Source organism: Mchenga conophoros, linkage group LG12 (genome assembly GCF_057382185.1).
Source record: "Mchenga conophoros isolate Kocher_MC1m ecotype Shallow Benthic linkage group LG12, M_conophoros_male_GT1.1, whole genome shotgun sequence".
Lineage (NCBI taxonomy): Eukaryota > Metazoa > Chordata > Actinopteri > Cichliformes > Cichlidae > Mchenga > Mchenga conophoros.
Genome location: NC_140537.1, coordinates 16,835,356 through 16,862,675, shown reverse-complemented (window position 1 = coordinate 16,862,675; position 27,320 = coordinate 16,835,356). Strand labels below are relative to the sequence as shown.

Below are 27,320 nucleotides of genomic sequence, written 5' to 3'. Positions count from 1 at the left end.
TGTTGTTTTGTTGAGTAGTTACCATCATTCAGCAGTATTAAAGTACCCTGAGCAATGAGTCAATTACAACCCTTTAAAAAAAAAAAAGACAATATTGTGACACTGGAGCAGATCATATATCTTAGCTTATTGCAAATGCCATGAGTTCAGCAAACTTAAATACTCCGATCCTAAAGATGCATTTAGTGCACATGCACAAAAAGACTGAATGTTGGAAAATGATTACTGTACAGAGGATAAAAATGAGACAAAAGTAAATAAATTAATATGATTTAAACTGGATGAATGCAAATGATTAAAACTGGTTGATATATGTTGCAGTAAAAAAAACAAACAAACATGGAAAATCATTTCCTTTGAGAGGTTAGTACTAGAAATTGCTTTTGCTTTTACACCACTTTTAACTCATAGATAAATGATCATTTATCAGAATTATTGTTGATTACGTTTTCCAATGTCAGTTTGTCAACTTGGGCTCCAATAAAACCTGGTTCTAACTGATAGAAGCTGGATCATCATGGTTTACTCCCTTAAACATACCCAGGGTCGCACATCTGTAAATCCCTAATAAACTGGGTCCCACCTCAGAAGCTGAGAGAAGTGTAATAAAAGATGAAACCCACTGGGCCAGCTTCCTCCTTTAAAAGGTCTGGAAGCGACTCAGAAAAGTGGCTGTCAGACTTAAGAAAAAAAGGCATGTAATGACAATCTTCAGATGGAGAAAATGAACTGAAAAAAATGATGATGATGATGATGATGATGATGATGATGATGATTATTACTATTACCTCCCCTAAAGAGGTTTTTTTTTTTTTGGTAGCATTTGCAAGCCCAGGTCATTCTGTCTGTAAACACGGCAGTTTGAAAAGTTTTGTATGAATCCTGATTAAACTTTGTAGTGTTGTAGAGTTGAGTCATGTTAACAATCTATTAAAATTTGGCTTACATTCACCAAGGTCCTCAAGGTCAACTTAATGATTCACTGGTTGAAAATTGACAAAAAGCCTTATAACTTATATAAGGCTTTATATAAATTATAATCCTTACAAGTGTTGTGTGTATCGTAAATCTATAGAAATTACAACATAAAGATTTAAAATATCACGTTATATTTGACTGCTGACCTCTCCTTCAAGGTCAATAGACTGATCTGAAGGTAAACATTATATTGCTATACAGAGCTATTTAAAATGGTTTCTTAGTGCCATTGATTGAATTGACAACATAATATAAAAAATAAAAAAAAATTAGGGAATGATATACGGGGATTCTAAATATCAAGTTACTTTGGACCTCTGACCTCTTCTTCAACATCAAATAAGGTCAAACTTTCAATGTCTTTTATCTCTATAATCATGCTTAAAATTCTGCTCTCTTTGTGGGTATTGGCAGCATTTAGGAAATGATACTGAATATCACATTATAGTTTGCATTCAATATCATGTCACATTTGACCTCTGATAATAATAATAATAACAATAATGATAATAACTGCTGTTCTGGATCCCAACAAAAACACTATTCAGTGCATTATAAATCATATAAAGCATATTTTATTCCCAGTAGAAAACAGGAAATAACACGTGTTTAAACTGGTCTAATGTACAATTTACAAGTTAATTTTGAATTAGATGGCAAAAATCTCTTTAAAAAAAAAAAAAAGTTGGGATGGGGGCAACAAAAGGCTACCAAAGTAAATGATATTAAAAGGAAAAAAGAAAATTTGCAACCAGCTTGGTTAACTGGTGACAGTTCAGTAACATGAATGGGTATAAAATGAACATCGGAGAGAAGCAGTGTCTCTCAGAAGATGAGCAGAAATTCACCAATCTGCAAAGAACTCTGTGTACAAATTGTGAAGTTTTAGAGAACTGTTCCTCGGATGCCACTTTAGCTCAGTGGGTGAGCAGGTGACCACATGCCAACTCACTGGAGTGCTGGGCACAGGTCCAAGTTTGAGTCCAACCTGTGCACCGTGTCCTAACCCTCTCTCTCTCTACTTTCCTGTTTATCTTCACTACTCCACAATCCAATACTTTTTTTAATGCCCAAAAAAGAACAATGTTAACTGCAAAGGTATGTCTGCTGTTATGAGGTGCATTAGTACCTATAGAATTGGCAGCTTACACATCTAGAAAGGCACCATTAATTCTGAAAGGTAAATACACATTTTAGACCAACATATGTCCCAAACCCTAACCCCAAGAAAACCACATACTGCAGATATGACATCAACAACATGACTTCATAATAGAAGAATCTGGGTGCCGAACTGCCTGCGGACCAGGCCTTTCAGCAACTGAAAACATTTGGCATATAATGAAATAAAAAAAATACAAGAAAGAAGACTGTTGAGCCAGAATTCTCTGTCAGATAAGAATGGGACAACGTTCCGCTCCCAAAAGTCCAGCATCTCTCATCATTTCCCAAACATTTATGGACTGTTGTTAAAAGAAGAGGGGATGCTACACATGAACATGACCATGTACCAAATTTGTCTGAAATGTGTTGATGTCATCAAATTCAAACTGACCTTTTCGTTCTTCTTTAAATGATACATTTCTCAGTTTCACATTTGATATGTTTTCTATGCTCTTTCATAAAACAAAAATGTGGGTTTATGTGATTTACAAATCTTTCCATTCTGTTTTTTATTGACATTTCACACAGTTTTCCGATTGTTCAGTTTGGGTTTGTAAATGTTACAAGACTCATTTCCGGGATTCAACAGATAAAAGAGTTGAGCTGGTTACTGTCACTTGCTCTTTATGGGGGGTGTTTGGCCAAGCACTGACACATTCTGACCTTCCAGATCAGACTTTTTTTTTTTTTTTTTTTTTTTACATCCTAATAATTTCATCCATACAACAAAAGAAAAGGAGAAACACCGCCTATCATATCTATAAAACCTCATCTAAAAGCAAAATAAGCACCTGTAACCAGTTAACACACTAAAACCAAACTGTGCCAAGACATTTATCAATTAATGATTCTTCCCCTCGCTATTAATGATAATTTTATGATTACAAAGCAAAGACTTAGCCATATTGTTGTTTTGATAATGAAAGAAAACCACAAAGAATACAGACAGGCCCTGCTGAGACTCTTGACTTTTACCTGCTTGTCGTAGTTCCTGCCATACAGCCACACACAGACCTCTAAGCTCACAGCATGCAAGGAAGTGGTACTGCGTTTGCTTATTTTGACAGTTCATCTGTATCTTTAAAAAGCCGTCTCGTGTGTCGTATAAAACAAAAGAAACCCGAATGAAGCCACTCGACTTACTCAGCGTTGCATGTTATGCGTACCTTACGAAAGCTCTTACTTAATCCATCCGGTGTTAATCCATTACCGGCGGGGAAAATGTGACCGACATCATTTGTAGTCACTTCATGCTGATATCTGTCTGCGACAACTATTTGTAGCTAATAACAAAAACCGAGACAATTCAACAGCCAATAAAAATATAATATTGCATTACTATGACAGGATATCCACCGCTGTCACCAAATGTTGCACTAAGCATTTTATGTACACCGTTTCCCGGGCAGCCGATATGGCAGAAGTCGCATGTCACTTTTATTGGTTATCTATCGATAAAATATCCCCGTTACTCAACCACTGCTGCACAACATCTAGTTATTTTTTGGTGATTTCCGGGGACTGAAAGCGTCCGTGACAACAACCCGGAAGTAGCTCTATGAAAACTTCCGCTCGGTGGAAAATTCCAACTGAGGAATCAAATGGTAGGCAAACGCTTTCGCCTTCGGGAATTAATAGCATAATTTTTACATATCAAAGATGATATTTTATTTAAAACATATATTTAATATATTCTGACGTCTTTTTTAAATCAAGTATATAGCCGTTTGTTATTGAGAATGCATGTTAAAAATGTTAAGATATGAGAGATCCCCCCCTGTCTTTCCAAAACAATTGGATTCCATAAAGCTGCTCAAACTTGCAATTTGGGTGGTGTACTCGCGTGTAATTTTTCTCATTAAACTTATCGTTTGGCCGTTATTTTGAACATTTATCCACACTAAAGAGCGAATGCGCCATGGATTTTTGTTTGGGACGGTTAATGTAGCTTCGGATAAAGTAGCCACACACTGGTCGAAGTTTATTCACGTTGTTGGATGTTTTTGTCAGTGACAAGAGTTTGGCGCGCCCGGGTGTAATTGGAAGTTACCACTGGTGGTATGACCGAGGTACTTGATCAGCTGTGCCATTAAAACAGTTGACATTGCTTATTGAATAGAAAAGAACCAATATTTTTTTCTTGTTAGTTAGTCTACTCTGACGCTGCAAAGCAAATGATATGCCAGCAAGCCTTAGTTAATTATCAACTAAATAAAATTTTGTCACGATCTGTGTAAGTATTGACTTTGTTTGATGAATTTTGTAAACGCTAATATCCTTGATGTGCAGTTTGAACAGTACATTGTTCTTCCTGATGTACCAAGAGTGAAAGCTTATCGTGAAAACGATCTAAGTCATCTAGTCAAACAAGAACTGCAACATTAGATTGGCCAATGAATGATGCGATCTATCTTAACTTATTGTCTCCTACAGTTTAACGAAGTACTTCATTTTGGCTCTTCTTCAATTTCTTCGCGAAGATGGAGACCTGCACACACGTCTTCCAGATTTCTGGGATCAAAATCCGCGATGAGAAGAGAGTTCTGATCCAGGGAATTCAGCAGCTGGGTGGGAAATACATTGGTGGCTCAGTGAGTAAGATTGAGATCCCTCAGTAGATTTTAGGGAAATGCCACGTGCACTTGTGCCCAAGCTGAAGGGTTGCAGCTTGTGAATGATTTCATTTTTCTTCCTGATGCTTTTAGTCTTTATTCAGTCTATGCGATGTAAGAAAACATAATAGTTAGAGACTAATCATAAACTAAAGTAATGATGACAGTGTTTAGACACCAATCAAAAAGGAAATGCACTTGTTCCTAAAGTAGCTGACTGAATGAATTACTTGCTGTGCTTGCTGTCAATCATTAATTAGTTCTGTGGAAGTCTGTGTTCTGTGTCTTTATCTTGACAGTCCAAGTAAAGTTTTCAATTGTATTTTTATATTTATATATTGCTTTGATTATCCCTCTACACAAATGAGAACAAAACTATTAGTGTATATGTAGAATTTCAATTCAATCAGAATCAGAAACTTTATTGTCATTGTCATGAGAACAACGAAATTAAGAATGGTCCCCGATCATTGCATCATCCCTAGCAATATCAAAATATAAATAAAACAATAAAATGCAATAAATAAAATAGATAGAATACTTAAAATACTAATAAGATATAACAGTAAAACATTCACATACATTCCCACACACATGCTTCAGACCGTGCATAGATTAACACAAGAGTGGCGTGATGGACATTTTTTTGTAGTATTCAGATGTGTTATTGCAGTTGGATAACAGCTGTGTTTGAGTCTATTAGTCCTTGCTCTGATTGCCCTGTACCGTCTGCCTGAGGGCAACAGTTCGAACAGGGAGTGGCCAGGATGTGAGGTGTCTTTTATGATGTTTTGGGCCTTTTTAAAACAGTGGGCGTTGTGTAGAACTTCCAGTGTTGTTAAACAGCAAAGATCTTTTTTTAATACAGCTTTTCCAAGCGTCCTAGTTTTATTTTGGATCTTATTTCACACACAGAACCAAAATTATTGCACAAAACCCCAAAACTATCAGGGTTAAAATTATTAGACCTTTGTGCAGGTCAGTCAATAGCGCTAACTTTGACCTTTGGTTTGCGTCGTCGTTGTGTTGAAAGACGAAGCAGCAAACCAGACCCAGTTCTGCTGCTGACTGCTTAAGGTTTTCTTTCAAAATCTTCATATCCTTTTTTTCATGATTCCTTTCATGGAGATGAGATTCCCACTTCAGGACGCACTGAAGCACACAGCATAATACTCCCACCACCGTGTTTCACTTTGGGGATAGTGTTCTTTGGGTTGTATGTCTCACCCTTCTTTCTCCAAGGATAAGCAGGGTCTCTCTGGCCAAAGAGCCCTGGTTTTGTCTCATCTGACCAAAAGATGTGCTTTCAGCATGTGCAGTCTTTCTGCAAAAGTGGAGTTTTTCCTTAATCTGCAACCTCGCAGTCCATTCTTGTGCAGGTGTCTAATGATTGCCTTCTTTGAGTATACAATTTACAACTTGGCTAAGTCATTCACTAGTCTCTTGGAAGTTGTTCTGGGGTCTTTAGAAACATGGAAACACTGTGATAACTTTGTATCCATCTCCTACTTTGTGCATCAACAATTCTTTTTCTCAAGTCTAAACTGTTTTCTTTCTGTTTTTGTCATGAAGCTCAAACTCTTGCTGAAGTTTTTATACTGTGTGTAAGTTGGAAGGTAGCTCTCGGTTTTCACATGATTTTACAAATTTTGAGCAAAGCTAGTGTAGAAATGCTGTCAAAGAAGCACTAGGGAAATTTCAGACAAAAACTATAAATGTCAAAGGGGAGCTGATTACTTTGCCCTGATTTGCAGCTAAATCAGATGGTACAGCCTAGCATCCTCATCTATTAACTTACATGATAAATGTGAATAAATGAACTGGGGATCCACCTAAAAGTGGAACACTGTTAGTTGCACTGAACATCTGTTGTTGATTTCAAACTGCAACTGTTGCGTTATTGACAAGCTCCACTTACAAAACTGTCTTGTGATGATTACATATAACCACCTTAAACTGCGTTCTTATAGGTATATCAGCACGCTTGCACCCATCTCATAATCCCTCAGGTGTTGTCCAGCGAGAAGTTTTTGGCAGCTTGTGCTGCAGGTGAGTCATGATGGCTGTGAATTTCATGTCAGTGGATCTTTGTTTTCGTTGCTATTTTAGCCTACATACATTTAACGTAGCCATAAAATGCTTCATTGTTTCTTAAGTTTTTTAAGTCCTAGAGGTAACATAACACATTTTATTGAATTTCTTCCCTCTTGCTGCTCGTCTCTTGCTAGGAAAGTGGGTTGTAACTCCCGACTACGTGCTGGACAGTGTTAAGAATGGCTCCTGGCTCGCAGAGGAAATCTATGAGGTGGCCATTTCCACAGGTTCCTCCGCTGCCTTCTACCCTGTCAAACAGTGGAGAGAGAAAGTGGCCAGTGGGAGACTGAAAGGGGCCTTTCAGGGCTGGAGGGTGCTCCTTATGGTCCAAGGGTCCACACGCAGAGCAATGTTCAAACGGTTACAAACCCTTGTTCTCTTTTAACCCATGTTCAAATAAAACGAGTGTCTGGTTAATTAATACATTTTTGGGTTGTTTTTTTTTTTATTCATTCACAGACTCCTAAAAGCAGGCAGGGCTGAGGTATATCACTGCCCTCCCCCCTCTTATGCCTCTATCACTCATGTCATGGCGAAACCTGTTACAGAATCCTCAAAATCCCACAGTGCTCCTTGTTACCCTGTGAGCCACATAGTCCAGCACCTCTTTGGGGTAAGTCATAAGAATGCATGTTTTAAAAACATATAAAAAATAATAATAATTTAAGCAACATATTTAAAACTGATTATTATTATTTAAAAAAAATTTTTTTTTTTTAATTTTCTTTTGGGGGGGTGGTGATTTAAATATTTTATATGGTCTTCATTTATATGTGCACATACTAGTCTAATCTTTATTAAACAGTTCATGTTAAAAAAATTATCTTGTAGACTGAAAGCCTATTGTTTGGGGGCCAAAGCAATCATGTGGATATGAATTTCAACATAACAGAAGAGCAAGAGGCTCATCCAGCAGATGTGAAGGAGAATTTCTCTACTCTGGAGGCGGAGCTTAAGACATATATCAAACAAGTGGTGTGTATTTGGGTTTTTTAATTTTTTTTATGAGTGGTTTTGTGTTTTCTTGACATCATTTTCTTTTCTTTCTTTTTGTTGCTTCTAGGGCCAGCCAAGACTGTGCTTCCTTGAATATTTGGGCTACCATGACCCCTATAGTCCCCTGGCTCAGGTAGATGTGCAGACATATCAACCCCCACCCTTGATCACTACTGTACATCTCTACAATAACTATGTGTTTCATCAAGAGGCTCAGGTCATTTAATTTCCTTTATGTCATGCATTTCAATGGAAAGTGACATCTAGAGCAAGGGCGCATCATACCCAGGTCACAATTTAACCACCACTGTCAGCTGATCTGAGAGTTTTGATTGGCAGGCCTATTAACAATACTCTCCACTGTCCTGTCCATACCTTACCCAAGTGGATATTGCTAATAGAAGTGCTCATGTTTTTCCATATGCCATTTACCCATAACAGACAGTCAGAAATGACCCCCAAGAACTTTTAAAGCCCATTCACTTCCTATTTCCATTACCCTTCTGCCCTCAACTCTTTCTGCCATCCATCTCTCTGAGTGCTGTGTTTCCTTCTGCTTTCCATATACCTCTTGAATTTTATCATTGTTCTTGTATTTCTCCAGGCAACAAAAATGGACTTCAGCAATGTTGGCTGCATGATAGAGTGTGGCCTCTTCACTGAAGCCTTGGACTCAATCAGAAGTGGTGTGTACCCAGGCCTCCTGCCACCGGCGCCGCACCTGATCTCCCTCTTAGAATACGCTCAGCAGGTAGGCATTACCATACTGCAGAAACTCCCACCTACTGCTAGTGTAATATCCTCAGGGGCTGCACAAAAGTAGAACTTGCTCTACATTTTTGAGTGTGGATAGCTGGCTTTGAGAGGTCTTTTTATTGGTTTTACTGTCTTTTGATTAAACTGTAATTTAGAGATGTAACATAATTAATTTAGTTATTGTACCTTTTTTTTGATAAGTAATTTTGTCAGTGAAATATCAGATCTCATCACATCCTCACATTTCCATCAAATATTTAACTTTATGTGACCAACAGTTCAAAATCAGAACAAGAGCGTGCACAGTGATAGCAAACAAACAAACATACTGTATTTACTCTGCATCATCCTGGACCAACTGGAAATAAGTTTTACTAATTACTTTACTTAACTTTTACTTATTTACTTATTTAAAAAGAACAAAACAAAAACTTAAATTATTGTTTGGCTCTAATTACATTCTTGGCATCGTCACATCCATTATTTAAGAAAATAAATAAATTGTAGCTTCACTGAATTTTAAGTCTGTATGTACATCCCCGCATTCAAACCAACTGGAACTCAGTTGCTGTGTGCTGATTATGTCACAGGGTAACGCCACATCTGTCTTCATGAGAAATTTCCAGCAGGTCCTTGATAAACTGCTTATTACCAACCCTCCCTGGATGGCTCCCAAGTCAGTGAAACAGTATTTTACTCAAGTGCTGCAGTGTCCTCGGTGTAAGAAGGGCTTGTGGTCTTTTCTAGAGACAGCCATCAGGTAATTATTCCTGCTAATAATTTTATACTGCAAAAATGAAGAGTAACCATGTGATGTGTAGTGAACAAACACTCTAGTAGGTAGCAGTTGTGGTAATTTTACAAATATTTTATCTTCCAGATATTCTATGTCTAGTGAAGAGACCTGTCACGCACTTCCTGGACCTGGCCTTCCAACATTGTTACACTTCCACTGTTACATCCTGACTCTCATCCTGAAGATCTTCCAAGGGGAGCTCCACTCAGTCACTGCCGGGTAACAGTTTAAATAAACTCAGTTGGAGAAAGAACCATTTTTTATTTATTTATTTTAAATCAATCAGTTTAAATCATCACACATGTCGGGAGAATCATTGCTTGAATTTGCCCTTTCTGACATGTCCACTTCGACCGTGTTCTCATTATTATATCTCAATATAATTAGAATTTAAATGATTGGTTGGGCACTCACACATCATGCAGGAGGCAGAGCTGCCTTACTCTTACAAGGACTCTGTCGAACACTATAAAGACTTTGTGCTAGATAGCTGGCAGGGTAAAGTCTGTTTAATGTCTGATACAAATGATTAGGACATTTGTGTTCTCACACGCAGCTCCTATGGGTAATGTCTAGTAAAGTTCAGGGTTGCAGTGCATGTGTGAAAACGGCTTTAGAGTTGATTTCTTCTATTCTGTTAGTCCACAAAGCTCATAATCTGTATTGCAAGGACATACGTGTAGAAATTCTTAACAATCACTGTAGTTTAGCTGGAGTTGATACAGTAAGGTTTTTAAGTATTTGGAAAATTACACATAATTTTGCTTCATGCTGCCACAAATGAATCTACATGTGATTGAAGTCCAGACTTTCAGATTTAATTCAAGGTGTTCAGCAATTGAATTCTATTAGCTGTTTAGGAATTACAGCCTTTTTCCTTTTTTTTTTTTTTTTTTTTTTATATTCATAGTTTCCTTTTGTTTTTTTAGTTGTTAATTTTTTTCCTCCAGAGGCTGAAAAGAAATTGAACAAACTAGCTTAATTTCAAATTGATGTTGTTTTTATTAATTATTGGGTTTTTTTAATACTTGGATGAAAATCCTATGTAAACAACGACCACCTGAAGTCTTGAACCCATGAACTTCACCAAATGTTGTTTCCTCCCATGACATGTTCTGCCAGGTCTTTACTGTTTTTCTTAACCAAGGAAAGGATTATGCAATCATCTACCTTAGCTGTCTTCTGTGGTCTTTTAGGACCTTTGGTGCTTCTGAGCTTGTTTTTAAAAATGTACTACACGTAATGTTTTTGCTCCCTCTAAGATTTTTTTTCCTGCTTAATGTAGACTTCTATCACCTGCTGGGGTTAGGTGACAGAAGGGTTAGGTCATTGAATAACGAGGGAACGGGCAACAGGTGCCATGTGACCTTGAAACTGCTTGCCACTCAGTCGTCCAGTTACTTTTAATACCAGGGGGCTATGTATAAAATTTATTGTAGTTCTTATTCAGATAATTAAGTACTTTGGTTGTACCCCCATGAATAAAAGCTGAAAGTCTCTATTTTAATAATTTCTTATTCTTCCTTAGAGAGTTTGTGCAGCTCCAGGGAGCCCCTCCAGCATCAGCATCAGGATCTTTGCTCTATAGAACCTTCTGGACTGTGTGGGAGCGCTCCACCCTCTTGTCCAGTGCTGTAAAACAACTAATGCAGCTTTTGATACAGGCTGCCATGACTGTAATTTACTTTGATATTCTTATTGGATAATGTGCTCAGTCATTCAGAATGTTTTATTTTGATCCATAATTGACAGCAGATTGTAGTCTGACCTCATGACTAAAGTTACTATTGCTCATGGAGCTCGCTAGGTTCAAAATGTTGTTTATCTTTTCTAAAGGAGTACGCCGAGAGGGATGAGAAGCAGAAGTTGCACTTGGCAGACACCCTACTGGATTTCCTGTCTGTGTTGGTGGAGTTTTGGTGTCAGCAGCATTTCAAATTAAACCAGACACTAGTGGATAAAGGCCTGAAAGACTTGTCAGAATATCTTGCTGTCATTAGCCAGGGTAAGTGATAAAAACTGAAATTTGAGAACAGGAAGCATATTCAGAAAAACAAAACTTCTGTTATGTAAATTCTGTCCTAAGTTCAAAGTTTGGTTTCTGAATTTCATTTTCTTTTACTTAAAAAGTGGTAGAAGTAGTTTAAGCAGTTTAAAAACTTTATTTAGCAGAATTGTCTCTTTTGTTTATTCGTACGGTTTGACACGAAGTTTTCTTTATTCTAAAACAAAAATCTCTTCTAAAAAGATGCTCTCTTATCTTCTGATTTTCCTCTGTGGTTTTTCCCCATAGATTTATCTCCGAATATTTTGGTAGAACTGGTTATCAGGGTTCGCTCTACCAGGCTTAAGTTGATGGTGGCTGATGCCATATTCAGGAATCTCTGCTGCAGAAATGGATGCACTATGGGAGATGAACCTCTGTCACTCAAGAAAATGGTGCGTTTCTTGTTCCCATGTTTCCCTGTCCTTTATTCCTTGTTCCGTTTGGCAGATTTTGTCATTTCTACTTCTGGTACATTTGTGATCATCTTCCATTTTTACCGGAAACTCTGGAATTCACAGTGGTTTCTTGAGCGTCTGATATAATTGTACACGAAAAAAAAAAAATGCTTTTCTCTCTCTTTTCCCCCACTTTAAGTTAGTGTTAGAAGCAAAACACACAGTTGGTCTGCATTAGTTAATGACAGTTTTAATAAACTGGTATAGATTACATTATAGATTACATTTGCCCTTATGTGCCATGAAATGATTTCTGATGTCGTCTAACCAGAATATTATATTGCACTAGAACATCTGGCTTTCTCACTCTCCATTGGTGGCTTTGTGCTTCCTCAATTCCCCAAGGACGCACATATCAACTTGCAGTGTAAAGGCACTGTCTGACCTTGTGTATATCTGTGTGACTTCTGACAGGTGCTTTTCTACCTGCCTGCTCTGGGAAGTTTGGCTCTGAGTCCCAGTGGTACTCGCCTCAGGACTGAGCCCAGCTCACACAGCTGCACTAGTCAGGGGACCGACTGCAGGTCAGTTACACGCAGCTGTCTGTCTGTGCTACCGTTAAGTCCACATTGTGCATTCTCACAAGAGCCTGGAGCAAAACATGGAGGGGCTTACACACAGAGGTGGAGGCTGCACAAATGTCTGGTTTAAAATTCCAGGATGATGTTCAAATGTTTAACTTTGCATAAGCTATAGCACTTCAATGTCTTGTATTAGATTTACATTTTCCAAACTTCTTGAAATGTATTAATTTTTGAAGATGAGCTTAGAGATTCCCAGTGGCAGTGTGTTTAGTTACCTTTTTCATTTTTTTGACTTCAGAAAATTGTGACTATCAATCATATCAATGTCTAGTTGTCTAACCTTGTTTAGAGGCTGCATATCTACTAAAGATATAGCAGAAAGCATGTTGCTAGTAATCTTTTAGCAAAAAATACACATGAAAAGCTGTCACCCTGTAAAGTTGGTTATTGTACCATGTTTGTTGGCTTGTCTGTGTCTAAAATAGCTGATGTAGTCGACCAGCAGTTTTCTGTGCCTCCATTGTCTGGATTCTTCTCACATAGTTCACGGTAGACAGCATAGCATTAGGCCAAACAAGTGAAAATGAACAGATCCTTTGAGAAATGTGAGCGAAAAGGAACAAAGGAACACCTGGTGAAAGGAGAAGTGTGTGGAGGTGAGGAGCAGAGATGCATGAATGGACTAAGGGAAAGCTGGAGACAGACAAATAGAGGTCAGATGGAGTTGGCATGTGATGGGTCGTGCCCAGGTCTGATCCTATCAGTGTGTGCTGGCTGACAGGAGGGGTGCACGGGGAAGTTAAACACACACACACACTGATATGGAGAGGGAGCCGCAGATAGACTTGGGTATCCCATCAGGCCTTTGTGTCTTCCCATACGACCACCAGCTCTCAAGCCCCCCCCCCCCCCCCCCCCCCCCATCTCTCTTGGTCTACTCCTGCATATTAAATCCCTCTCTAACTGCAAACGCACCCACTTTATCCATACCCCATATCAGACATCTGCTGTTTCACCAGCAGGTAGTTGGCCTGGAAAAGGGCAGGAGTCACCAGGGAGCAGGTTCATGTGAAGGCTACTGGTTCATGCACAGACCAGATCTTCTCTTCCCCTCCATCCCTACTCTGTTTCTACTTTCTGCTTTCCCTGTATTTGCAAGTGGTTTACTTTATTTTGACATAGGCATGTGAAGAAATAAATGAAACAAGGAAAGGAATCTGTGTGGATGAGATAAAGAAATGCCAAAGGGCATGTAAAATCATTTGACCCTAAAAGAAAGAATGAAATCAAAATGACAAAGCCTGTGATGAGCTGAGAACAGAAACCAAGACGGGAAGCTTGTTTTCTGGTTTTCATGGTTAAATTCATGATATTGTACATAGCTGCAGTGATCTTGACAATCTTAATCAATTAACACATTTTATGTTAAAGCGTTTATGCATATGACACACTGCATATTCTATACAATAGCCTACATGATGAAAAACTGCTAAGAAGTAAAAAACAAAACAAGAGGAAAAACACATTATAGATGATATAAAAAATCAGCTATGTTTGTTGTGAGTGCTCAGTCGTAAGACAGGAAGGACTGGTTGGTTCGTGGTCGACCGGGTGAGTTGCCAGCTCTCCTCCCTGCTATCAGTCACCTCTCACTTTCAGAATGCATTAGGCTGTTTTTGATTTACTCAAAGATGTTGTAGTTCTATTTGAGATATTGTGAGCGTGTTTCTTCCGCATCAACAGACAGGCCAGCAACAGGGCATGTGTCCAAGTTACACCAAGCTGACAGGGTGGCTGATTGACCGACTGCTTAGAGGGCCATTTGATTTGCCAGGTGGCTGGTTGCATGGCATGGAGTGCTGTTAGCAGAAGGGAAGCTGTAATTAAACTGTGGTTTTCTTTGTGCTGGCTTAGTCATACTCTTTCCGTTGCTGTAATCGTTTCAGCCCACTTGACTATAGTGTTTTCTTTCTTTCTCTGACCAGACCTCTCTACGAGTCCCAACTTCCAAATATCAGCTAGGGTTTTAAGAAAAGCCTATAAAAGGATCAGCTAGATTCAATAAGATTTTTATAGTGAAGACAGATAAAAAGTAGGGGGGAAGGATTTCTTTTGCTATGATTAGTAAGCAAAATCCCATAAATTGCTTTCTTTCAGCACTTGACCAGCATTTCTGCATTATTTCAATGACTGCTCATACGTTTCTTTAGTGATAGCCTCCAAGGGCACACGCTGCTGCAGGCTCTTGATTGATAGCTGGGCTGCTGTCAGCAGACTGGCCTCCTAAAGTAGACCATGAGGAAAGAAGAGACCGGGGTGTATACAAGCCAAGTACTGTCAACTTCCACTGCCTGTATGGGCAGGGGACACTTGGGTGAAGTGGTTAAATGTGAGCCACCCTCAACATAGACACTGTTATGGAGTCACTTTCTCGCGCGCACTCTCTCACACATGCACACAGAGCTTGTCTCATCTCTTCTCAGCCTTGTCCTTGCTAATAACAAGCAACGTGACAGGACGTGTGTTTCCTCCTCACTGCTGGGAGCTCCTTCCTGGCTTCTGAACAACCCAATTACCAGGGAACAAGCCTCTTCCCTGTAATACGGATGGCACTCCACTTCAATGCAATGCATGCGCATGTGCACATACATATACACACAAGACACCTGTCAGGCTTCACGCAGGCAGATCTTCCATACCTACACACAGGACTAGTGACAGCCCACAGCTATTAGCACGCCACTACTTTGAAGAGGCTTCACTTTCTTTTACTAGTTATTCCTCCTAATGTGCTTGCTCACATTGAATTCTTCGTCTCTGCGTTTGAGGCGTTAAGTGGGAGGAAAAGTGTTTTGGAGACAGGAATAGAGGATTAGTTGTGTGAAGTGTGTGTGTGGCCAACACAGTAGGGGTTTGACAGATATTGTCAGATTTCATATAAGATGATATCGTGCCATGAGGGATTCATTTGCTAATGGCAATTTTCACAGTACAGTGATGCTGGTTCCACTTTCTCCACCACTGGGTCTCCCTGCAGTCATGCTCAAATGGTCAATTGCTCTTGTTTACATGAATCATGGGTAATCACTTTTTCTTTTCTTTTTTTTTTTTTTTAAATTTGAAGAAATTTATAAATAGAGCATGTGTGTATTTTCTCATTAACCCTTCTGGGCCACATTCTTTGTCTCCATACAGACCTCAAAACTCTTTGGAGAATGAAACCTGCTCGGAGAAAGAGAACATCCCCAGAGGTTTGAACAGAGTCAACGCAGTAGGTACAGCATGCACCCATTGTTCAAGAGCATAGCTTCACATTTGCAAGGAGTGGACTTTTAATGGACTGATGCACTACAGTAGGTCATCAGGAACATGATAGCGCTGTCATCACTTTCGGTTTAATGAAGAGCACATAATGCATGGCAAAAGTGATTGATTTGCATCGAACCACACTTCCTTCTAGTCAGCTTTATGAGCAGCTTGACTGCATAAGCGGGCCTGCCATGTATGTTTGTGGCAGACTTTGGACCATAATAACGCCTCAGTGCTGTGCCTTCTCTACTTGTTATATCTGCGTTGAAATTCTAGACTGCGCTTTTTGTTTTGTTTTGCTTTTTCGTCATGTCTTTTTCACCTTAAAAAACTGAACAAAAAAACCAAAACCCTAACAGATAAATGGATAAATCGCAGGGACAGAAATAATGGGGGGCAAACACACAAAACAATAACAGATATTAGTACACACAGTGTGGCTCAGATCTCCATTTTGGAGACATTAAATGCAGCAATTAGGGTAGCACTTTTAAATATACAGCGGCTGCACTGGTGGAACTTCCTGCAATTAAAGGCATGGCACTCTGTGTGAACTCTCGAAGGTGTCAAAGCTCATATCTCCCCCCTCCACCTGATCAGAAAGGCCCTGTGCTGGTGCAAAGGAGGGGTGGAGGGTAAAGGAAAGGGAGTGGGTGTGGGGTTAGGGGGGGTGAAGGCTGAGGCAGGAGACTCAAGGCTGTTGGCATGTGTTGTTTTTCCACTACGTGATCTCTATACCGATGTGGTTGGCATTAATTTTTGATGAACCATCGGCACAGCATACTTCCCTCTCGCCCTCTCATCCCTTCTTGACTCATCCCATTCTCTCCCTCCCTCCCTTCCTTCCTCTCTTTCTGTTACAGGCTTTTCACCCACATATGTAAACTTGCTTTCTTATATTCTGCACATCTTTGCTTTGGAGCATCTGTCTCGCCTTCTGGAACCTCTGTATCTTTGTCACAGTAGCTGAGAGGGGTTGAGGGATTTGGGATGAACTTCTCTTTTGTAGTCCCGCTTTTGCTTGTGGAAGCTCAGTAGAGATTTCCATTTTAATCAGCCCTAATGTACTGTATGTAGACTGTCAAACAAGAACTGCTGAGTTTTCATTGTTTAAAATCTGTTGGCGTTTAGCGGCACATCATTTCTGAAACAAACCATTAAGGTCAACATTTACAGAGCGTAGTTCAAAAGCTGCGTTCGGTATTCTTTAACTTGTAAAGCAATGCTACACAGCTTTACCCACCAGAAATAAGTATTGAAAAGGGACGAAGATTGCCATTGGTTAAAAAAAAAACATATACCCCATAGCATGGGGAGGTATTAGACAACTATAGCGGTTGCCAAGTTACTTACTGTGCAACTGTGCAAACATCATGCACCACCCTTCATTTTATTATATTTGGCTTCCAAGGAGATCCAGACTTTATTGTAGCTTTTTAAATTGCTCTTGAGCAATAGTTCTCCAGACTTTCTGAAGGTCTTTCAAAGTTTTTCTCTGGACACTCCCTGCTTTTTCACTCTATTTCATTCTGGTCTTTGTAAACGATCATTTTCAGTTGAATTGTTTTTGGGTTTTTTTTGTTTGTTAAGCCACTTAACACTGGCCTATGAATCATTCAGGCATCAAGGGATACCTAATTCAGTAGACTAACCAGTTATTGTGTATACACATAACAAAGAACTGTGCAAAGAATCTGTTTTAAATGAGCAGAGTGAAGCTGACCCCCCACCCACTTGAAACGTAAAGGCAAATAGGCGGAGCGGTTAGTGCTACGTTTGTGCAGATTTGTGCAGGTAAAATTAGCGTTTGTGCTGCTACGGTTTCCGAGATATTAAACTTTATTTTATAGGTCATTCAAAGGTCACCATCCCCCCAGACTGCTCCAAAACGGGCCAAAATGGTCTACTTTTTTAGTGCTACGTTTGTGCTGGTTTGTGCAGGTAAAATTAGCGTTTGTGCTGCTTCTGTTTTAAAGATATTAATGAAAATGTAAAGGTCAACCAGCCCCCCCACATTACCCAAATCCAACAAAAGTGGTATCAAACGTTTGTGCTACGTTTGTGCTGGTTTGTGCTGCAAAGATTTTCGTTTGTGCTGCTATCATTTTAAAGATATTAATAACAATTTCTAGAGGTCATCAGAGGTCAACCAGCCCCCCCACATTAATTAAATCAAACAAAATGGGTGTCAATCAACTGTGCTACGTTTGTGCTGGTTTGTGCTGCTAAAATTTTCGTTTGTGCTGCTTCTGTTTTAAAGATATTAATGAAAATGTAAAGGTCAAAAGGTCAACCAGCCCCCCCACATTACCCAAATCCAACAAAAGTGGTATCAAACGTTTGTGCTACGTTTGTGCTGGTTTGTGCTGCAGAAATTTTTGTTTGTGCCGTTATTATTTTAAAGATATTAATAAAAATTCCTAGAGGTCAACCAGCCCCCCCATATTAATGGAATCAAACAAAATGGATGTCAAACGTTTGTGCTTGTTTGTGCTGCAAAAATTTTTGTTTGTGCTGCTAACATTTTAAAATGTTTAATAAAATAACGTCTTGATGCGTGCTTAATCATCCAGGTAAGTAAATCCCAAAAGGTTGATTCTGTTCATCTGGACATTTTCAGTTGGAGAAACGTTTCGTCACTCATCCAAGTGACTTCTTCAGTCTCAGCTGACTGTAGGTTTCCCCAACCATATAAACACCCGTGAGTGAAGTTGCCCCCCCTACCTTCTTCAAATCGAACAAAATTGATGTCAAACATTTGTCCTGCAAATTATTTTGTTTGTGCAGGTTATGTTTCCCTAATTTTATAAACAGTACATGTACAGTGAGAGAGAGATGTTACATCTGTCTTCACTTGCATCCCAGTCATAGAAGCGTTGGAGGTCGTTCATAAGAGATTACAGGATCATCCCAACCTCAGCAACATGACCACTCTCAGCACTGATCAGTTGTGTTTGCTTTTGGAACTGTCTTAATTCCACCTATTTTGCATAAGGGTCAGTACAGGCAGAAATCTAGGTGTGCCATGGGTTCCCACAGGCCCCTGGTCAAAGTCACCAAACCAGTTCGTAAGCAGGTACAGGTGTGGCCAGAAGGGTCTTCAGAGGCACTGCTTTTCCACCACAGGCCGCCACACACGACAACACCACAGACTTTCAGGAATATACAGAAACTGTCACTGCCTACATCCCAAAATGCATCGATGATGTCACAGAGACCAGGACTATCACTGTCTGGGCCAATCAGAAACCATGGCTCACAGGTCAGGTTTAAATGCTCCTAAAGTTGAAAAATGCAGCCTTCAGAGCCGGGAATTAGGTGAGTCTAAGAACAGCAAGGGCAAACCTGTCACGTGGCATCAGCTACAGCAAAGCTTCAGCGACAGCAGAGATACTTGGAGGCAGTGGCAAGGAATACAAACCATCACAGACTACAAGCCCACTCTACAGACCGTGGTGACACAATCCCCAGACAGTGTGTGGAGATCCCTCCACCATCATTACTGAACCCAAGAAGTCATCTATCTCCTGCTTTAAGGACTACCGTCCTGTCAAACTCACCTCCATCATTATTAAGTTAAGTGCTTTGAACGGTTAGTCATGCATCAAATCAAATTATTGCTTTCCCCCAACCTGGATCCATTTCAGTTCGCATACCGGTCAAAACGCTCAACCGATGATGGAATTTCAACTGCCCCTCACTCAGCCCTCACACATCTGAACACTAGAGACTCATATGTCAGAGTGCTGTTCATAGACTTCAGTTCAGCATTCAACACCATCATTCCCCAGCAACTCATTCACAAACTGGATCTGCTGGGGATCAGCACCTTGCTGTATAACGGGCTGCTAGATTTCTTGACAGGAAGACAGCAGACAGTACGGGTCGACAGCAACACCTCCAGCCCAAGAACACTGAATACGGGGGCTCCCCAAGGATGTGTGTTGAGCTCCCTTCTCTTCACTCTGCTGACCCACGACGAGATCTACTACAGGGGTGAAGTTAACCATCTGCCAGAGTGGTACAGCAACAACAACCTGTCCCTGAATGTGGAGAAGACCAACAGCGACTCTACTTCCTCTGCAAACTGAGAAGCACAAGAGATTCAACCCCCATTATGAGCACCTTTTACAGAGGCACAGTTGAGAGTATCCTCACCAGCTGCATCACTGTGTGGTATGACTCCTGCACTGGGTTCTGCAGGAAAAAATGACAACGGGTAGTGAGAGCAGCCGAGAGCATTGTGGGGACCTCTCTTGCCTCCCTCCCCAGGAGATCTACTGCACCTGCCTCATCTGGAAGGTCGTCTCCATTACAGGTGACTCCACTCATCCCTTCAACAGCGTCTTCAGTTTGCTGCCATCAGGAAGGATACTGAAGAGCCTCCGGGGCAGAACCAGCAGACTGAGAGACAGCTTCGTCCATCGGGCTGTCAGGATGCTGACCATCTCTGGATCGAGAAGGGGGGGCCATCCTACAATGCTGTGATTGTAGCCATTCCCCACTTTCTGTGAATGGTACTCATGGCCATTGATCAATAGGCTTTGATTAGTTGTCATTGATCAATGGTCATAAGAATTTGCATACTAACAATCATGGAATTAACCCCCCGGCACATTGTTCATTCAGTGGCGCTAGTTTCCTTCACTATGCAAATGTACTGTTTATATGGTTGGGGAAACCTACAGTCAGCTGAGACTGAAGAAGTCACTTGGATGAGTGACGAAACGTTTCTCCAACTGAAAATGTCCAGATGAACAGAATCAACCTTTTGGGATTTACTTACCTGGATGATTAAGCACGCATCAAGACGTTATTTTATTAAACATTTTAAAATGTTAGCAGCACAAACAAACATTTTTGCAGCACAAACCAGCACAAACGTTTGACATCCATTTTGTTTGATTCCATTAATATGGGGGGGCTGGTTGACCTCTAGAAATTTTTGTTAATATCTTTAAAATAATAACGGCACAAACAAAAATTTCTGCAGCACAAACCAGCACAAACGTAGCACAAACATTTGATACCACTTTTGTTGGATTTGGGTAATGTGGGGGGGCTGGTTGACCTTTTGACCTTTACATTTTCATTAATATCTTTAAAACAGAAGCAGCACAAATGAAAATTTTAGCAGCACAAACCAGCACAAACGTAGCACAGTTGATTGACACCCATTTTGTTTGATTTAATTAATGTGGGGGGGCTGGTTGACCTCTGATGACCTCTAGAAATTGTTATTAATATCTTTAAAATGATAGCAGCACAAACGAAAATCTTTGCAGCACAAACCAGCACAAACGTAGCACAAACGTTTGATACCACTTTTGTTGGATTTGGGTAATGTGGGGGGGCTGGTTGACCTTTACATTTTCATTAATATCTTTAAAACAGAAGCAGCACAAACGCTAATTTTACCTGCACAAATCTGCACAAATGTAGCACTAAAAAAGTAGACCATTTTGGCCCGTTTTGGAGCAGTCTGGGGGGATGGTGACCTTTGAATGACCTATAAAATAAAGTTTAATATCTCGGAAACCGTAGCAGCACAAACGCTAATTTTACCTGCACAAATCAGCACAAACGTAGCACTAAAAAAGTAGACCATTTTGGCCCGTTTTGGAGCAGTCTGGGGGGATGGTGACCTTTGAATGACCTATAAAATAAAGTTTAATATCTCGGAAACCGTAGCAGCACAAACGCTAATTTTACCTGCACAAATCTGCACAAACGTAGCACTAACCGCTCCGCCTATTTGCCTTTACGTTTCAAGTGGGTGGGGGGTCAGCTTCACTCTGCTTTTTAAATGGTGTCTTTAGGTACTTTGATACTAGCAGGTCATGGTAAAATCACAGAATTTGATCCCATTTATTTAAAAACCCAACAAACAACAACAACCAAATGGAACACAATCTGAAAGGCATCAAATTGTATGTTTGCACTAACAAAGTGATTCCCGAAGAGTTTTTAGCCAAAAACCCAGCCATCCTGTGTGCATCCTTAATAAAATGGAAGAACTGGACAAGTGGACTATTTAGAACTGACAGGCCTAAGAACCATGTACAGCAGATAAACACTGTCTGAAAGTCTTGTCTTTAAGAAATAGAAACAAATTCAGGAAAGACCTGACTGAGGACATGAGTTGAATCAATCTACCAATCTAGTTAAAGCCTGGATAGAAAAGTACACGATGAAACAGAATCGGTCAGAGCTCGGACCTCAGTATTATTATAACTACATAAGCTGATCTTGATGTGCTTCAGGAACCAAGGAGAACTATTTCTGAAGTCTACTTACAGCTCGGCTCAAAAGAATAAAGTTGGTAATGCCAAATATTGACTTTCGAGTTGGTTAATATTGTATAAACTCTGATTTGCGTTATACCTGAACTGTTTTTTGCTCCACATTGTAAACATGTTTATGGTGGGCATTTTAACATGGAAACATAAAAACATTCATTCAAACACAAAGACATTTATCGGCTTAAAGAGTTACACAAGTTTTTATTACTCATTTTGTAGCTTTCGATTTTATCACACACAAGTGCAGTTTATTGAGCGGTCATACGGTAATGTTATCAGTGCTTTAATGACCTGTGTGTTGGCTTAAGAGTTGCTACTTAACGTTTATTCAGCAGCAGTTTGATGAAAGTTCATCACTGCTTACAGCCATTTACAGGGATCATTCCTACCACCTATAGAGTTTTATTTTAGGAATATTATGTTGCATAATATGCAAGTATATAGATCTTTGCTTGCTCTTATTGGAGACACTGTATTTCTGTCTGAATGTTTCCTGTTGGCAGAGAGGGTGACATAGATGTTGCTGACCAGTGTTGTTTTTGACTGATTTTAATGGAGTTATCATTCACCATTGGAATTTTGAAATGTTTATTGCCAGTAAATGCATCTGAGGCACAGTTTAAGAAGCAGTAATGTTCACTTGGGGAATTATTTTCCTGCCGTTGCTTTCAGAGGTAGCAATAGTAGATGTCTTCAAATAGTTTTAAATATATCCAGTAACTGGCACAGAATACACTTCAAACACATTCCTTACAAATAGCATTGTTACAGGCTTTGAGCGGCTTTTTGGTCCAGGGATCAGCAGGCCAAGCAGTGCTTTACAGGAGTGTAGCAAGCAGGCTGAGGGATATAAAGAGCAACACATACATTTAACTTTTCTATTAAAGTGTGAAACAGGGGATTTATAGAAAAGGACAGGCGGATTTATCCTTTCCGTGCTTGTAAATGCTGAGCATGCAATTACCCCTATAATAGAGGCGTTGTGTCCAAATTGGAACCATTAAAGTGATTTAACAGTGCGTGGATTGGCCCTGGCATTTGCTAGGATGTGTACACATGGGGTGTAGTGGAATGGGTGTTTAATCACTGCGTTTTAGTGCTCGGTAATAGCAGAGCAGCCCATGTAGAACACTGACGTGCCACAAAGTATAGCATACTCATTAGGTCCTGTAGTTTGGGTGTTTTTGATTTTTAGCTTGGAAATATTGGTTGCTTGACTGATTGGTCTCGTTACTGATGCTGAAACTATAACAACCAGACTACCTTCTTTATGATGTCATGCCATCAAATAACTGAGGTTTAATATGCAGTGCAAAATAAAGATTATTGCAAATTATTGCAGCAAATCATAGCACACTCTAATCTGACTTGTCTGAATAGTTTATTACCTGCTCTGTTTTCTGATGCCGTTCTTAATGAACTGATTTATCTCATGATTGCAATGATTTTTGAGCTGCATTCAAGTCCAAAAGCAGACTGTGTAATTCTCTCTGAACACCTCCACAGAGGTGTATGAAGCAGGTAAGAGGTGGAAATAGCGTAGATCTTTCATTTCATTTCAGTGGATTTGTAGTTGAATTAAAAATTCTGAGCAATTCTGAGACATTTTACTAAATAGTCCTGATATTTTCACAGAATCAAAAGTAATGTGGGGGAAGGCGGGTTGCAAGTACTTGGTTGTAAATCCTTTGTAGTTAATGACTGCTTCAGGTCCAGAACCCATGAATCTCACCAGTTACTGTGTTTCCTCACCTTGGGTGCTCTGCCAGACTTCTGCCTCCTCCAAAAATGTATTTATTTATTTATTTATTTATTTGTTTATTTGTTTGTTTTCATCTATGCATTTCTGATTTCATCTCCATCGTCGACATTAATTAGTGACCTGGGTACTTTTGCTCATTACCAAAAGCCTCTTCCATCGTGCCAGAAACAAATAGAGAAAATTTCGAACAATTATGTCACTGTCTTTAATGCCCAACTGTGCACTGTAAATGACCATTGACACATAATTATTGTATTAAACGTTATGGCGCATCTTTAGAAAAAACAAACATAAAAACAAATTAAGCAGCTTATTAGGTACACCTTAATAGTTCTGGGTTGCATAAATTCAAGAAGGTGTTGGAAACATTGCTCATAGGTTGTTGGGGTTTTTTTGTGTGTTTTTTTTTTTTCTTTCTTTTTTTTTCTTTTTTTTTGTCCACATTGAGATGACAACATCACACAGTTACTGCATATTTGCCAGCTGCACATCTATGAGGTTAATCTCTTGTCCCACCAAATCCTAAAGGTGCTCTATTATGTTGAGATCTTTGTTATATTCAGGAAACCACTTTGAGATGATTTGAACGGTATGATACTGTGTGTTATCTTACTGGAAGCAGCCATCAGAATGGATCTGTGCTTTCATGTTGTTCATGACAAATTCTGTCTAAAAGTTGGACCAAAAACTGAGAGTCATTACAGCGGGCAAAGTTTTTTCACTCTTCTATAGTCCAATTTCGGTGAGCCTGTGTGAATTCCATCCTCAGTTTCCTGTTCTTAGTTGACAGGCATGACACCTGGCACTCCTGACCTCTGACATCAACACTCAACAACACTGACATCAACTGCTGCTCACAGGACATTTTCTTGGGGGAAAATCCCAGCCCATCTGTCACCGGATCAAACCAAACTGTCTTCATATTCACTTAAATCAACTTTCTTCCCCCTTCTGATACTTGGTTTGAACTTCTGCAGTTCATCTTAACCATGTCTACATGCCTAAATGCATTGAGTTACTGCCATGTGATCACTCCATCCTCTATTTCCTTCACTACTTCTCAAATAATCTACAGTTAGGTCCATAAGTGTTTGGATAGCCACACAATTTTTGTAATTTTCCTCTGTACCCCACCAGTGTGGTTTTATTTCAAACAAATATGCGAGTGAAGGTGCAGATTTCCAGCAGTAATTCAAGGAATTTAATAAAAGTAATGCATTAACTGTTTAATAATTACAGCTACTCTTATGGAAGCTGTTTCATGGCCAGGTGATGCCTGTTCCCTTGTTATTTCACTACAAATTAAGAAGATAAAATACCTGGAGTTGATTCCAAGTGTAGCATTAGGCAGCTACCCACTGGAACGCTTAACACGAAGTCCAAAGAGATGTTGATGCAAGTAAAGGAGGACATTTTCACCTAGCGAGAAAGGCAAAAAATAGTTAGTCTACAATCAAGAGAACCCTTCATGAATGGAAATACAGAGGGTTTACACCAAGGTCCAAAACAATGGTTATACTCAAGAACATGAAGGCCAAATTAGGCTATACCAGAAAAGATCTAAAGGGCTCGCTGCACTGCTCTGGAAAATTACTTAGGAAAGATGAAATCAAGAAGAACTTGTATTAGAATGATGATGAGAAAAAAAGTATAGAGAAAAAGAAAAACATCTCATGATTTGACGCATAGCACATCTGTCAAACATGGTGGACCCAATGTTATGGCACGGGCTTGTGTGGCTGCCAGTAGAACATGGTCACTACTGTTTATTGTTGACATGACAGCTGATCGATGTAGCAGGATGAATCATGAAGTCATCAAGGTCGCACTTTGCTCCGATTAAGCCAAATGCTGCAAAACTGTTTGAATAGTGCTTCACAGTGCATATGAATAATGACCCAAAGCATATTGGAACAGTAACCCAAGAGTTTCTAAAACCAAAGGAATGAGATATTCTTCAATGGCCAGGTCTATCAGCGGATCTCAACCCAATAGAGCATGCTTTTCAATTACTGCGGATATAACTGAAGGCAGTGAGACCCACAAATGAGCACCAAGTGAAGGTGGCTGCAGGAAAATACCTGGTAGAGCATCTCAAGGAATGGAATGCAGTATTTGGTGATGTCCATGGATTGTAGACTTCAGGTATTCACTGAATTCAAGTATTAAAGATAACATATTAAAAATGTTATTTTGTACCAATGTGTGTGTTTTTTTTTTTTTTAAAGAAAGAAAGAAAGAAAGAAAGAAAAAGAAATTAATTTGATTCCAAAATACTTAATGCAAATAAAATATGTTAAAGCTCTTGAATTAAAGCTGGAAGTCTGCATTTGAGTCACATCATGGCCAATTGACTCAAAATTATCTGTGCTGGTACAAAGGTTGAGTGATTGTCCAAATACTTGTGGACCTTTATGAAGAAAATGTGCAATATTTGTCTGTGCCAACCATGGTGGTCTGAGCTGGATTTGAACTGAACTGGAATCCCTACGTCTTTTTTCTTTCTTTTTTTTTTTATCTCCTCCATTCCATTTTTCAACCTTTCAACTATTGTGGATGGCATTTAATACATCTTTGCAGCCTCAAAGACATTTACTGGAGCAAAGGAATTCTTCAGAATGAATACGAACCAGCATTCTCAATATTTTGCCTGCATGCGTTTTGCTGTCCCCTTCACCGCTTCTTCTCCCTCCCTCTCCCCCATCTCCACCTATTTTATTATTTTTTTCTTTTTGCCCCACTCTTTGCTCTGTGTGCGTTGGAGTGGAGCCCCTGTACAGGGATGGCGTCCTGGGGAGAGCTAGTAAAGCATTTATTACAGCCTTTGCAGTTCTGTGTTATACTGGCAAGCACAGAGCCACTCATGCTTGGCCTTTAACTTCTCTCTGAAGTTCAGCCATACATGAAAAGAGGGGGCTCTGGCCCACTAATTTATTCCTGATTTAATATTGTATTTGAAAAAGTGAGGAATGCAGTATAAATGAGGAAAAAAGAAATGGGTGGAATAAAATTGTGTACAAAAATGTAAATGGAGTCTTTTGAGAGGGTTTTTTTTTTTTTTTTTTTTTTTTTTTTTTCCTCCCCCGCTAGTAGTTTGCTGATTAAATATCACGTGGTGACACTGGCAATGCCCAGCAGAGCTTTTGAACCTAGGATCTGTGAAGAATCGTTTTCGAGGCTTTGTGCGAGGGCTGTCTACCATAACTTCCTCTTAAGTAACAATATAGGGATGAGTGAACAGGAAGCGGGACTACTTTTTCACCACTACATTCATTTACTCACCAACTGCTCTGATATTAACTTTGTTGGGCACGGGGTGTAAGTGGAAAATCTCCCTCTATAAAAGAGGGAAAGAGCGAGGCGAATTAGCCCAACTCTCCATCTTTAATTTTTTTTTTTTTTCCCTTCCGTGTTTTTTTTTTTTTTTTCTCTCCCTTGAAAGATCTCCCCCCTTTTTTCTCATCACTCCTCTTTAATCGCAACCTCATTGGCGGGTCGTACTCTTTTTAGGTCAGGGATTTTTTT

At 39.6% G+C, this 27,320-nt stretch overlaps 2 protein-coding genes across 4 annotated transcripts in view; one reads left to right on the top strand and one right to left on the bottom strand.

Moving 5' to 3' along the window:
- Positions 1–3,752, bottom strand: part of kiaa0825 (KIAA0825 ortholog) — a 118,036-nt gene extending 114,284 nt beyond the window's left edge. Inside the window, exon 1 of the mRNA XM_085294085.1 lies at positions 3,118–3,752. The gene's annotated coding sequence lies outside the window, so the exon portion shown is untranslated. The remainder of the gene's footprint in view (positions 1–3,117) is intronic.
- slf1 (SMC5/6 complex localization factor 1) overlaps positions 3,720–27,320 on the top strand; it is a 37,160-nt gene continuing 13,559 nt past the window's right edge. Inside the window, exons 1-15 of one of the 3 annotated variants that reach the window (XM_085294095.1) lie at positions 3,720–3,746; positions 4,576–4,733; positions 6,725–6,803; positions 6,983–7,208; positions 7,308–7,461; positions 7,680–7,823; positions 7,912–7,977; positions 8,449–8,595; positions 9,191–9,360; positions 9,481–9,615; positions 10,925–11,072; positions 11,233–11,401; positions 11,690–11,835; positions 12,313–12,422; positions 15,618–15,697. In XM_085294095.1, coding sequence (XP_085150221.1) covers positions 4,623–4,733; positions 6,725–6,803; positions 6,983–7,208; positions 7,308–7,461; positions 7,680–7,823; positions 7,912–7,977; positions 8,449–8,595; positions 9,191–9,360; positions 9,481–9,615; positions 10,925–11,072; positions 11,233–11,401; positions 11,690–11,835; positions 12,313–12,422; positions 15,618–15,697 — 1,885 coding nt within the window. In that variant the 5' untranslated portion in view covers positions 3,720–3,746; positions 4,576–4,622. Of the gene's footprint in view, positions 3,747–3,956; positions 4,212–4,245; positions 4,376–4,575; positions 4,734–6,724; positions 6,804–6,982; positions 7,209–7,307; positions 7,462–7,679; positions 7,824–7,911; positions 7,978–8,448; positions 8,596–9,190; positions 9,361–9,480; positions 9,616–10,924; positions 11,073–11,232; positions 11,402–11,689; positions 11,836–12,312; positions 12,423–15,617; positions 15,698–27,320 lie in introns of those variants that run through there. The other 2 variants (XM_085294093.1, XM_085294094.1) reach the window with 2 other exon arrangements.